Here is a 14112-nt window from a genome sequence, read left to right as displayed (position 1 = left end):
CTTGTTTGTCAGTATTTTTGAAATTAGGGTAAAGCTTTGTTCGTAAATGAAAAACACAAGCATTTTGTTTCTGGACTTTCAAAGAATTAGAGAAGAGGGATTTTATTTTGTCATTTGAGAGAGAACCAGCACTCATTTTCCTTAGTATCACGTTTTCTGCTTTATAGAAGGCATTTTGACAAAACTGAGGTACAGTGCCTGCTACTTAAGGTGCGTCAGGGTTCTCTCAGTTGCATCTGGGTCGCAATTATCTAGGAATTTGCTGCAGATTTCAAGCCTTCTTAAGCAGTGGGTTTTTTTTTTTTAAGTGGGAATTTTTGTTCAGGAAGTACTTAAGTCACTCTTTCGTGTCACTTTTTTTCTCTCCCAGTACTGAGTAGAGGAAAACTGCTGGGGGGGGGGGGGTTGGGAGGGGAAAGCATCGTGGGGTAATGACAGGGAAGAGCACTAGGCCAGGAGCTCACACACCACAGCTAGCCTAGTACTTCTGTAGTTAAGGTGTAAAAAACAGTTGTACTTATCCTCCCTTAATGTTTAGTACAAAACTAAGGTCTCTTTCAAGGCCGAAGACTGCTTAGCCAGTCGTTTAATTGAAGGTACCTTTGTGTTCTGATGCAGCTGAACTTAAGGAATCCTGTCAATGGACAGAGTCAACATGTTCATTGATTATGGGCCAGGTCAACACCTGGTTCTTAATGTGCACAGGCTTCTAAGTGTGACCTACTTTGCGTCTTGATTATGAGATGAAGTCACGCACTAGACAGCTACTTTTTGAGTTGGCGTGATCAGAAAATTGATAGCAAAACATTTTTTCATTTATCCAAACAAGTCATGTGATTGTTAAGATGAACTAAAGACAACAGTTTAGTGATAGAAGTAATGGGTTTGGATGAATCTCTGTGAGTTGAAATCTCTGTTTTTGTATCTTTTTTGCAGTTGGTCTTCTCCTGTTAGGGATGTCGAAGGCCATCCTGTGTCTCACAGTGATTTGGAGCTTGGAATGGGAGAAGTTTCTGAGCTTTAAATGTGTTCTTGACTCAGTGTTGGGCTAAGCAAGGTGCTCAGGGGCCACACAGAACACAGGGTGATAATGTTTGGTTCTTGGCATTTCATAAATAAATATCTCTTCTAAAATCTTGCTTGTAAATCTTCAGAGCCTAGAAGTCCGGCTTTGCAGCATAATTTCTTTTTCCTTCGCTAGTTTTGGTTCTCTTGTGACTACCTTCTACCCAAAAGTTATTTTATAAATTAGAGCATGTCAGGATCCTTCAGAAAGAGCCAATTGTGTTAATTGTATTTGCTTTTTAAGGCTCTAATTTTATGACTGAACAGCTGTTAGTTTTTTTTTACTCTCTGGGAAGCTACTCGCTCTTGTTTTGATGTTGGTCTCCATTTTTGGAGGCAGTAGGCCTGGAGTACTTAAGTTTAAGGAAATAATACTAGAATCAAATCTCTAAGAAAAATCTAATGACTCCCATCACATTATTTTTTCCTTTTTTTTTAAACAAAGGTATGAGGGTGCTGGTAGATGCCCGAGAGAAGCTTCACATTCCTTGGGGAGATAACTCAAACCAGCTGAATGGAGACAAGATGATGGCATTTGACACCCGGACCCCCTTGACGGCCCAGGGAATCGTGGAAACTCGAGTGTTTTTACAGTATCTTCCTGCCATAAGAGCATTGTGGGCAGACAGTGGCATACAGAATGCCTATGACCGGCGTCGAGAATTCCAACTGGTAAGAGATTTGGTTCTTTAAATGTTGTGATTTTACTTTAATGACGTTTATTAGTGTCTGATTCAAACATACCAGATACACTGACTTCTACAATATAATGTATCTATCCAGAATTTTAGCCTTAGAAATTTGGATTGCTATAGAGATAAGCTTTTTAAACTAAGCAAAATGAAAATAAGGTAAACCCCACAGATTTGATGAAGTTGTTATAATTAGTTGCTCATTTTTCCTTTTTGAAAGTAAGATCATAATGATTTTCTTAGACATTTTTATCTAATTTTGTTCTCCTTTTGAAAGTAATTTCCTCCCAATTAGAGCAACAATGTTGATCTTTCTAAAAAACTGACCTTTTACTTCTGGATTAAGAGTTCAGTAACTGAACCTAATTGAAATGTGCTTTTTAATCTTTAGAGGTATTTATTTCATGATACAGGTTAATGTATAAAAAGATTAAAGTCCTTAATGTGTAACAGTTACTGTGCTTTTTGTATATTTGCAAACTATGTGTTTTTTTAAGGCTTCTAAGCACATTTTACAAAATGTTCCTTAAAAAAGAAAAAAATCTGTTACTTTCTCTACCTTTGTTTCACATGGAAAGCACCTAGAATTTATTTTACATTTATTATTTCTACTTTGTCTTAAACAAAAGTCCCTGTAAAACTTGGTAGCTCTTACACAACATTGAAGAGAGAGTGGAAGATAAAAGATCTGATCTAGGTTAAAGATACAAAAATAATAATTGAAATAGATTTTTTTTTCAATCAAGTGTTTTGTAACTTAATTGTGAATGCTCTGATTGTGTTCGGGGTTTTATTTGCCAAAGACCGGAAAGATGCCAAGGATGACAGCAATCCAGACAGTATGCAATTTGGAAGGAGTTCAGATCTAAAGTGTTTCACTATAATATGATCAAAATAAAGTGACAGTTAAAAGTAAAACTGCTTAGAAAGTTGTTTGATGATGTCACCAGCATTAAAGCAATTCACATTTATGGGTGTGGCTGCAAAATGATGCACAGCCAGCAGTCTTTGCTGTTACAGTTTGTACTCAGAAGCAGTCTTGGCTGTTGAAAGTTCTAGAAAGTGTTCATGATCACTTTTGATAAAAGTGAGACCTGAGTCTTTGCTTTCTCTGAATTACGGCTCATGTGTCATACAGCCTAGCACCTGATTATGTACCGCCTTGTATAGCTCTCTTCGGAGTGTGTAACTTGTCGAGTAGTTTATGCGTTAATGAAAGGCAGAGGCTGTCTCACATAGCTGTTAAAATTCAGTAGCTGGCAGCATTATATGTTGAAAATTATGAATTTAAATGGACATGTAACCTCCATCCAGTTCTCAGATTGGTAGTTAGTTCTTGTCCTCCACACACCCCTGCTCATCTCCCTTTACCCTCCCTCCTGTTCTAGGTGCTGCTTATTCTCCTTTCTTCTTAATTCATTTTCTCAACAAACCACACTTTTCACTGTAAATTTTCCCGGGATGTTTTTCATCCTTCCAGGCAGGGAAGAAACATCCATTTGTAATAGCGCACGCTGCATGTTGAGTCAGTGAACAAGCAAACGACTGTACTGTAAAGTTCTCTGTAGGGAACTTTTCCGTAAGTGCATTTAATTGAAGTTGGACTTCACTGACACTTCTTGAACGATAGGTAAAACCATTCAGAGTGAGGACCTGCAAGTTCTTAACTTGAGCCAACTGATGCTTTCAGAGCAAAGAATGCCTAAGGACAAGAAGAGACAAGGTCCAGAAACACTTTCCCTGATAAAAAGTAGAGACACAAGAAGAGTGGCAGGGAGAGATCTAGTTTTAAACTGGAAGACAAGGATTCTCATCCTGTGTGTATTCTCAGCATTGTTAATGGTACCTGGCGTGTGCAGTAGGTGCTTAGTTATTACGTTGGATTAATGGCTCTCATGCTTTTGGATGCTCTGTGGTGCTTGGCATGGTGTCGAACACTGGGAAGGCACTTTGCTTATTTAAAATTTTCTTCAAAGTCTCGTCAGTTCCTTCTTTTGTCTACATACAGCACATCCCCAAGTCCTGTCTTCTCTACCCCTGAAAAGTCTCTTGCATCATTCCCTCCTTTCTACCTTCCATTTTTGTCCTACTACCTCCTGCTCGGACTCCCAGTAATCTTGTTCAAACATAGTATGGATTTGTGCAGAAAACTCTGCTTATTCTCCAGAGCTTCCAGAACAGAGTTCAACCTCATAATGTGAGTCAGGACTCTGAACAAGCTTACCTATGATTCTAATAATCTATTTCATTAGACCACTCCACCTATCCTATAACCTCTCAAATCCCACATACCCTGGTTTTCTGCATCCCTGGCTATCTTCACAGAGTCCCTCTGCCAGGGTATTTCATTCCCATAGCTGGGAATTCATTAGGTCTTACCCTTCACCGAGAACAATGCTGAGCAGCCTTTCTGTGTGACTGCATGTGGTCCGTGGCCCCTTGCATCAGGTTCAGCTGGAACCCTTGCTTAAACAGAACACGACACACTTCCCTAGACTCTGTTCCTGGAATTGGGAAGGGGAGCGGTGATCTGTATTTGTAGCAGACAGCCATAGGCGAGTTGGGTGGGTTTGCTCTCTGGCCACAGTGCCTTGGGGTCCTGAGCTCTCTCACATGAAGCATTCCCCGTCCCCCAACCTGGAGTGCGTCTCCTGAGCCTGCGCGCTCGCTGACCCTCATCTGGTGCCTCACCTAGTGTTACGGTTCTTTGGTTTGTGTTTTGTTCTCCCTGTAAAGCAGAATCTCCTTTGGTTTGCCTTTTTTTCCCCTTTTTCTCTCACTAGTGTAGGGCCTGACACTTATTTCCTCATTTTTCACATTGTCAGAATTATATTATTCTAGAAAAAAAAGAAACAGTCCACATTTTTTCTGGGAAATGTGAGTGATTCTGTATGTTTGTTAGTTTTCCAAGGGATGGGAAATTCCTGTATTACAGAATCAATTTTTCTTTCTTGTTACATTTAACAGTGTAGTATATTCTTGAGTCTTGGATAGAAAAAGTAAACATCAGGGAAAAATGGGGGGATTTAGCAGATAAAATAACTAAAATTAGCCTTTTTGGTTTCAACCAACACTTGGTGGTTAAACTTATTAATGCAAATTGAAATGCAGGAAAAATGGGGGTAGTTTTTAAGCCTCTCTACAGCTTTTTTGCTTAAGATGAACGACTGTCCTTTGATCAGTCTTGGGGAAAAGGGTAAGGCAGTGACATCACAGCTTAGGTTTTTAGCAGACCATTCGTTTGTTAGTAATAACTTCGGGTGCAAACATGAATGTTTTCTTTCCCCAGTTCCCAAAGGCAAACATTTCCTTTTCCGGTTAGTTTTATTATGGGCAAGCTAAATAGCTTGCTGTGGAGAAAGAAAAATCTAAAGATTCACGTTGTTACAGCTTATGGTGCCTTTCTCCTTCTTATAAACTAGCACACTGAGGATAATATATCCTAAGAAGTGATCTCTTATCAGTCTCGATTAAATATTTGTAATGCTCTGCTTTGGCTGTACATGCACGAGAGCCCACCACTGTACTGAGGAGATACCTCTCTTTAGAAAACCGTATGTGACCGTAACTAGGGCATTTGCTAACTTAGATGACTAAAAAGATGGGAGTCAAAGGTTGGCTGGGAACTGATACAACTGGAGATACATGGTGAAACTAACCAAGTGGCTAGGGATCACTGCCAATTAAAATTTGTGTGTGTGTGTGTAATATACAGGTGCTTACACAGGAATATAAGCAAAATGTATAGACCTGGTTATATAGGGCAAGACAGTGTGTGACACTGGGACAAGCACTCCTAGGTTCTGTGGACACTTAAACGTTGTCAGCATTAATACAGCTTCCTGTAATGATCAGTCTTTTCTTTGCAATTCCTGCCACCAAAACTGTCTTCTTTGTTATCATCATACCTTCAGTTAGACTTCATTTTTCTTACTCAAATAGTACAGTTTGTGCCTGGTGGTAGTTACACTTCGAAAGCTGATGAGCTGGTTTATTCATTAAGACAGAGCTTCCCTCAGTCTGTGTAACAAAGTAACTATTAAGCCTCATGCACTGGCCTTTGAGAAGGGGCTGAGTACTAAGTAAAATAGGAACTCAGTTTGGGCTAAAGTATTTGTTTATTTGCACTGCGGCATGGCTTTGAAATACTGTATAGTTAGAGGCATTTGTTTAACACTAATTTGAATTTGCTTTAAAGGGTGAATTAATTACTACTTTCAGTTGTAAACTATTTTCAAGTTTCTGTTGGAGAAGAATTTGGTCCATTTCCTTTATGTATAAAACCTAAAAAGGACTTTGACTTCAAGTTGCTAAAAACCTACTGATTCTAGGCTTGGGGTAAAACATTTCAGCCTATATAACAAGAATTGTATATTACATTAGAGATTGTAGATATTTTTAAACTTAGGTCTCTATAGAATTTGTTTTTGGTGAACTTGATGAGATGTCAGAATGGTTACATTTTATCAAAAACTTGGAAACTCAAGAGTTGTACTACCCTATACATTAAAAACAGGATGTTTTGGCAAGTGCTTATAGTTTTAATGTAACTTTGTGTGATTTTGTGTGTGTGTGTAACACACATACATGCACACCTAATTATATCTCTTGATGTGTTGTATCAAGTTGACATGTTCATGTTTACATCGTTTTATTTTTTGGTAGAAACTTGACTAGCTGTGGGATGTCCAAGCTCTGGGTGCTGAAGAGGGATTGTAAAATACTGTGCTGCTTTTTATATTATTACCATTTATTGCTGTTCTATACTAGAATGTGGACCTAAGTCAGGAGAACCATTTGTAAGCTTGCTTTTAAGAAGAACGCGATGGCCAAAGGTGTCGGTACATTGAATAGTCCCTGTTCATCTTTCACAGATAGGCAGCAGCCCAGACAATTCGCCATATCCTGTCCTATTAGCTGAAAACAGGTGCCAGTTTTTTTTCTACAGAAAATTAATTCAAGAGCTAATAATTAATTACATAACTTTTTAACAGTTTGTGTTTTACAGAAATTGCTTTGTCCTTTTCAAAGGATGTTAATTACTTCTATCACATATATTATCATTTAATCCTTAAGAGGGAGAAAAAAAAACCTAGAATATGAGCTGTTGTCCTCATTTCACAGATTAAAAAATTAAGATGCAGTGAGGTTCCTTCAGATCCCAGAGGTAGTAAATGGTGTGAGGGTAGACACTGGAACCTCGATCTGCTGACTCTTGGTCCGCAGAGCTGGCCTCTAAACCATTTGGCAAGCACTCGTGCCTTCTATCCATGGAGCATTCTTTCCTTTCATTACCAGCCTTTTCTGACCAACACACGTACACCCAAATAGTTAACGTTCCACTAGTAAGTTCTAGCAGATTATTTTAAATATCTGTAAGGTTTTCTTAGGAATACATAGCATTACACTAATACTGACATAGTTCTCTTTGTATTCTGAACTGTTCATAACATCTTTGTGCCATTCCTTTTTCACTATATTAACTTAGATTATAGGCATGATAGTAATGGTAATAATTTTATATTTAATGGTAAATTTACTAACTTTGGTACAGTTTATCCTAACCACCATGCTTCATGATAAAGGCTGTTTGAGTGTTCACCTCCTTGAAAACTACTAGTGACCCTCAACTGACGTTTCATCAGTGAACATAGTTTTTAATGTACCTTGAAAAATAGAAGTTTAATGGCAACCAGTTATCTGAAAGGCAGCAGTATATTCTTCTAGGGAAGTGACATTTGGAAATTGGCATGTGTCTGGTATACAGTTGCCCAGATTTGCTCTTGGTTTGGAGAAGGGGCTGTCAGAGCACTTTTATTCTGTTGTTTTTATGAATTCCTTTGCAGTGTTTCTCATGTAGTCGTCACAGATTTCATTCTGCTTATGAGTATTCCAGATTGCAGTTTGTTGCAAATTTTTGTTCCAGTTAGGAAGTACCTATTTCTGGAAATTAACTGATTTTTATTTCTTTGTTTGAAAGTACTTTTTTTTTTTTTCAGCTATATGATAAAATTCACTTTAGTCTGTGTTGGGAACATACAGTTTTTTTTGTTTTTTTTTTACAAGATGCTTTTTTTTTTTTTTTTTTTTGAGATTTTTGTTACATCCACATTAACATAGCATTATTAGAATGAGCTGATACGGATCAAGGAAATAGCTTTGTTTTGAGAACTGAACTTTAGTGGCCTTGGCTAAATTTACCAGTCTCTTTCAGTGATAGTTGTTCATCTTAATCTCTCAAATTTAATCTCTCTTCCTTTGGCAGAACGAATGAAAAAGATTTTTAAACTATTGCAATGGGTGAACTTTTTCATCCACAACTACTCTGCAACAGATGCAGAATACTTAAGTAGAATTACTGTCTGCTGATTTATTTTGGTTTTTGGTCCAAGTCCTAAGACCTGGATACTTGGTTTTGCTACGTGGAACTTCACTTGTTTCTTCCAAGCAAATTAGAAAATACCTATGTTCAAATTTATTGACTTATTTTACATATTGTAAACCATTTTTACAAATGATTTTAACGTGATGACCTTAAAATGTGATGTGTTTTTCTGCTGTGCTGTGGGATAAAATGGAGCTAGATGGAACTTGTGTCCTGGTTCTGCCGCTCAATGTTTGAGCTTGAGCGAGTCCCCCGATCTCTCTGACTTACTGCAGCTGTGAAATGGGGATGATTCAACTACTGTTACTAGTTGTTGTAGAAATTACATGAGATAATCCATGTAAAGCCTTTGGCACGTTGCCTGATACGTAGTAACCACATTATTATTAACAATTAATATTCCTAAAATGCCGTATGTGCAAACCACAAATAGTTTTCTAAAATATAAAGCACTGTAAACTTTGATAAACTCTCTAAACTTGATTTCCAGTATGAAAATTCTGAATTCTGAGGAATGCAAAATCTGATCTACACTCATTAGACCATTTGTTGTCTCTAATGAAACCAAAGAGAGGTTTGAGGTTGTTGTTGCTATGCTGGTTCTTGCCTTCTGATACCGCTTTGCTTGATTTTCAGATTGAAAATCTGTGATGTGGTTCTTCATTTCTTCATAGTAGCTTTTTAACAGTTTGTGAGAATGGAGATACTTTCTGAACTTTTAACATTAGAAACATTAACTCCAAATATTTCATTGCAGTTGTCCCTTGGAAGGTCAGCTCTCTACTTACTTATATTGACTGTTTTTCTGGTACATAAATTACTATACTGACCCAGATTAGCACACTTTACCTTTACCTGTCACTGTTTTGACTATATTTTCCATCTCCTTGACAAATAGATACATTTTAAAGAATATTGCTTAATTTGTCTCCCTGATAGCCATAGTGAAATCATTTCTGAAAAGCCTTTGCTTATGCATTCATTTTGAACAAAAACCATTTTATAAATAGTGGGTCTGTATCTTTATTGCTAGTCCCTGTGTAAATTTTTGCATGATTTTTGAAACATTCACAATTCTAAGGAATCAAATGTAATAATGAAAATTAAAATGTTTTGGAAATAATAAAGCATTATATAGATGTGTGGTGAAAATAACCAGTATTCTTCTTGCCCATGTTCACGGTGAGATTTACAGCCAGAGTTGTTTAGTTGTTTGGAGAGTGCTCCTGAAATGCTGCAGCTGTGTATGCCGAAGTAGCCAGATCGTCCTCCTGCTAGAGGTCTGGTGGGACAGCCTCGGCGTAGGCACAGGTGCTCCGCCGCTGCCGCTGAGCGTGCTGCTCTCTTCTTTCCCTCTCGTCTGTCTCTGTGGTGCCCCTCCACCTGCACGCACCTCATACTCTTTCCCTTTTTGCCGGTTCCCGTGGCTTGGCAGAGGTGTTGTGAGTACTCAGATTAAAGAGGTTATTTGGGCTTCTTTTCCAACCTAAAAAAAAATTTCTTATATTCATAAAATACAGAGTGTCCTTTTTAAAAAATATTTTATGTTACTTTTTTTTAATGAGATTTTAGAACTACTGACCATTTTGTTAAAAAAACAACTAAAAACATTAGTCTAATTGAATCTCTGCTTTTTCTGATGGAGCAAAATAAACAAATTTCAGATTTGCTTTCTTAAAGAAAAGGAACATTTTATTAATTTTGCTATTTAAAAACAATGCTAGGCAGCAAACAGAACTCTTGTATTCACTCCCCCCTCAAAACAAAACGAAACAAAACCGTGTCTTTGGGTTCTTTGAGCCAGTGCACCTACATTTGGCCTGTTAATGGGACGTTTCTCTTTTACTCTTCTAGAAGGGTTAAACAGAAAGTGCTGGAATAATGAATGCTGTCGTTGGGGTGAGAGGCGCTCACTTTCCCTTTCAGTATCCTGGTTACCATTTTTCTGTCCGTCAGTAATCTTTTTAAAGTTATTTTCCTGTTAAATAGGACAAACTGGTCAATGGAAATTATAGAGAGAGAATCTGTCCTCTTAAATCATCATGTGATTTGCATTTAGACCTCAGGCTGTGAAGTGCGGTTGTTTCCATTTATTGATGCTAAGTAAAAGAAAAACTCAGGGCAGCTGTACTAGGTTTTCCAGGTTGCTAGAGAGTTGCTCACAAGTTATTTCCTGGCTAGCTTTGCTAAGTGAGGCTTAACAGATGAGATGTACATGCAGATACTTTAGATAAATAAATTGCTATACAAATGTAAGATGGTCTCTAAATTCATTTTTATTGATTTTTTTTAAACCTGAATGATTGAATGCTTTATATTCACAATAAATATGCTTTATGTTCACAGCTGCAAATATCATATATCCTAGTTGAAATATTTATAAGAGCAATGTGATTTAGCCTGTTGAGTTAAAATATTGCAATACATAGGTAAACAACAGTGTCCTACTGTACAGCACAGGGAACTATATTCAATACCTTGTAATGGCCTATAATAGAAAAGGACATGAAAAGGAATATATATATATGTATAAATGAGTCACTGTGCTGTATACCAGAAAATAACTCAACATTGTAAGTCGACTGTACTTCAATTAAAAAAAATACTGCAAGACAAATGATTTGCTATTTTTAACCGGTACTAACTTGCCACATTAGCAGAAAACTGTCCTTGTTTATTAGCTACAGCTTCAAAAATGATGGGTACGTTAAATTGTTGCCATATAGATTATATACATTTCAGCTGTAGGCTGGGACGAGGAGAATTATACTTAATTTTCTTGTTGACTTTTTAAATTGTTATGTTATGATCAGATGTTACCAGTTTTAAAGTTGGTGTTACAATCTAGTAAGAAATCAAGGTTCTCACCTCTTATATAGTATTTTGCACATTTGGCCTTAATATGTCTTTTTTTTGAAAAAAGTTTTCTTTATTTAAAAAAAAAATTCATTCTGTAGAACTTCTTCCGATAGGATTATGTGTGTATGTATCCATTTGATATTTTTGTATGTAACTATTTTATACTATATACAAGTGTTAAGGTTAGGGCATTACTTTAAGAGTATCCATTTTCATTATGGTAATCTGAATTCTGTTCTCCTCAAATGTGAAGAATGAAGAGGAAATGTAAAAGGGCAAGAGGCCTTGGGTAGCACATTTCAGGAGATGGGTTATTCTTTACCAAGAGTTAAACATCAATGAAATGATAACTGGCAGCCTTCAGCAGCCAATCAGTGGCGTGTTACTGACCATCTAAAAAGAGTCAGGCACTTTTTTGCAGACTGCGTGCTTGCTAGTGAACCAGTGAAAGTAATCTTTGTTCCCATTGATCTTAGGTGCTAGTAGGAAGAAACTACATTAAATAGACAAACAAGTAAATAATCACGCACGTGAGAAATGCTCTGAAGGAGAGGGAAAGGAGGCAATGAGAGAACAAGAGGGTGGTCTGAAGACGTGGCATTTGAGACCCCGTGGATGAGGAAGGGTGAGGAGAGGGAAGAGGTCAGGAGGCAGAAGGAGCACCATGTGTGCAGGTCCGAAGGTGAGGAAAAGCTTGCTGGGGTGTGGAAGTTGGAGGGAAGTGAGGAGAGCGGTCGGACCTTGATTGAGAACCTCTGTACTGTTTGGGTGCTGAGCAGCGCTCCAGAGTTAGGAGACTGTCACAGAGAGAGTGCTTGTGGTGGTGGTCGCTGTGGAGATGAAGAGAAGACAGTGGGTTCAAGGTATGCTTTGTAGGGAAAGTCATTGGGATGCTGATGGGTTGAGTATGAGAGGAGGGAGGGAAGCATACGTGAAGAGTGACTTGGATTTCTGGTCTTAACAACCAGGGGGGCAGTGGTACTTTTTACTGAAATGAAAAGACTGTGAGAAGGAAATTTGAGGGGGAAGATTAAGGCTTTAGTTTGGGTTTATCAGGTTTTGAGATCTCTATGAGACCTGCAGGAGGAGTCAAGTGGACGGTTGTATACATAGTCTGGAATCTAGAACAGAGCTTTGGGCCAAATGTAGACATTCAGGAGTTGTTTGTATTCAGGTGATATTTAGTCTTTAGAATATGCACAGTTACTCAGGGAAAGGGTGTCAAAGAGATTAGGGCTCAGGAAAGAGTCCTGAGGAACCTTCAAACCATTTGAGACTGTTCAGAGGAGGAGATGCTAGCAGAGATGGCCAGAAAGGCAGAAGAAACTCAGGAACATGTAATGCCATGAAGCTGGCAAAGTGTTTTAAGGAGGGAAAAAGTGGTCATCAGTGCCATGTGCCACTGAGAGGTCTCATACAGTGAAGACAGACATATCCACTGATTTTGGCAACAGGGAGGTTATTGCCGAGTGTGGCCCGTGATGTGAGGGAGAGGAGGTGAGGAAGTGGAGAAGGTTTACTTGAAGTCAGGCTGACTGTTCTCATTTCCCTTTTGCTGTACTTGCAGCCCACCTGACTGAGTAGGTTGGGTTTTCAGGCCTTTTTAAAGTTTAAGAGGACATTGTATTTTTATTAACCAATTTCTTTGAATCTCACTCTCAGAACAAGAGTCAGTGTCAGTTAATGACATTGGTCATCTGTTAGGCCCAGCAAACGCAAGTGATGTTTCCTTAGGACCATTTCTTATCTAGTGAGGGCACTCACTCGAGCAGTGATACAACATGGCACTCGTTCATTCGTTTGTTCCTTCAGCAAGTGTGTGTTGAATACCTGGCCACAGTGTGTTTGGGATGAGCAGGCCCTGGGGACTCAGGGACTGCCTGTCTGGTCTGCCTTAATAAAGGCTCTTGATCTAATAAGGAGCAGGTTAGTCACCCAACAGCTCTTGCAAATGATACAATAAACGGTGTAGGATGCTGCATTGAAGCTCCTCTGCCAAGATTATGCAGGATCATAAGTATTTACTAACATAGAAAAGACACAGGAGGGCAGGTGGTCCAGTTCATTTCATTTTGTACGTAAAACAACTCCACAGAGGTTAAGGTCACAGCTAGTTTGAGTGTGAGAGTCACAATTGAATACTTACTACCATGCTTCCCTGCGTCCCTTAATGACACAATTAACCTGTAGTGACTCGGAAACAGGAACTGATATGCCAGTAAAAAATTGTGAGCTATTACCCACATTCATCAGTATTTAGAAACATTCAGAGGCTGCATGTCTTTGCTGTCTGACGTGATTGAATGGGAGATGAGGTGGGGGAGGTGGCTAATGCTCATGGCAGCTGTGTAGAGCTTCTCTGCTGCCCAGCATTTGGGATGATGGGCTCAAAACACGCACCTGGAAATAAAGTGATCTGGGTTTTCCTCTCACCTGCTGTGTGACCTTAGGCACAGAATTACTTTTTAAGTTAATGTTGATTGTTAATGTTAATTAAAGTTGATTATTGCATAACGTTTGAGTTGTGGGGATTTCAAGATGCGTTGCAGCGCATCAGCAGAGAGCAGAACTTTCCATCTGGTGCGCATTCACAAGGACTTGTGGGTGTTATGAAATGCTCTTACAGGCCCTCTGTTTAGATAGCAGGGGAATTGAAACTCTATTTGGGAAGTTATGTCTCATGTTGGAAAACTGCATATCCTTTTTTTTTTTTTAACAGTCAAGGTCATTCCTTCTGAATTTGAGAAATTTCTTTATATACTGTTAGGATTCGTATGTTTGACCCTTTTCAAAACAGTGTTTTAACTTTGAGGAGTTTTTCAGGGTTCAAAACTCTAAGCTTCTTAGTATTATCATTCTGTGACAACTGAAAAGCAGGGAAGTTGTTTTGTTTTTGTTTTTTTGAGGGAATTACTTGTAATAGGCTCCAGAATCCAAATTAGCTTTTTTCGAAGTTTAAATTTTAAAATGTGTGTATGTCCATTGTAGAATAGCATCTAGTTAGCCGCTGTACTGCCACCCCAAGACATCTTTGTTGACATTTTGGTGTTATTTCCTTCCAGTATTTGAATGCGGTGTTGGCTGTTGAGATAAACTTTTCTGTACTTTCTG

The 14112-nt window shown here is 38.3% G+C and overlaps 1 protein-coding gene across 1 annotated transcript in view; it reads left to right on the top strand.

Annotated features, from left to right (window-relative positions):
* The window catches only part of GNA13 (G protein subunit alpha 13), a 39082-nt gene that overhangs the window by 1428 nt on the left and 23542 nt on the right, over positions 1 to 14112 (top strand). Inside the window, exon 2 of the mRNA XM_032457023.1 lies at positions 1511 to 1737. Within this exon, the coding sequence (XP_032312914.1) occupies positions 1511 to 1737 (227 nt within the window). The remainder of the gene's footprint in view (positions 1 to 1510; positions 1738 to 14112) is intronic.

This window comes from Camelus ferus, chromosome 16, assembly GCF_009834535.1.
Source record: "Camelus ferus isolate YT-003-E chromosome 16, BCGSAC_Cfer_1.0, whole genome shotgun sequence".
Lineage (NCBI taxonomy): Eukaryota > Metazoa > Chordata > Mammalia > Artiodactyla > Camelidae > Camelus > Camelus ferus.
Note: the sequence above shows the minus strand (reverse complement) of the source record. Positions and strands in the feature narration are given on the sequence as shown.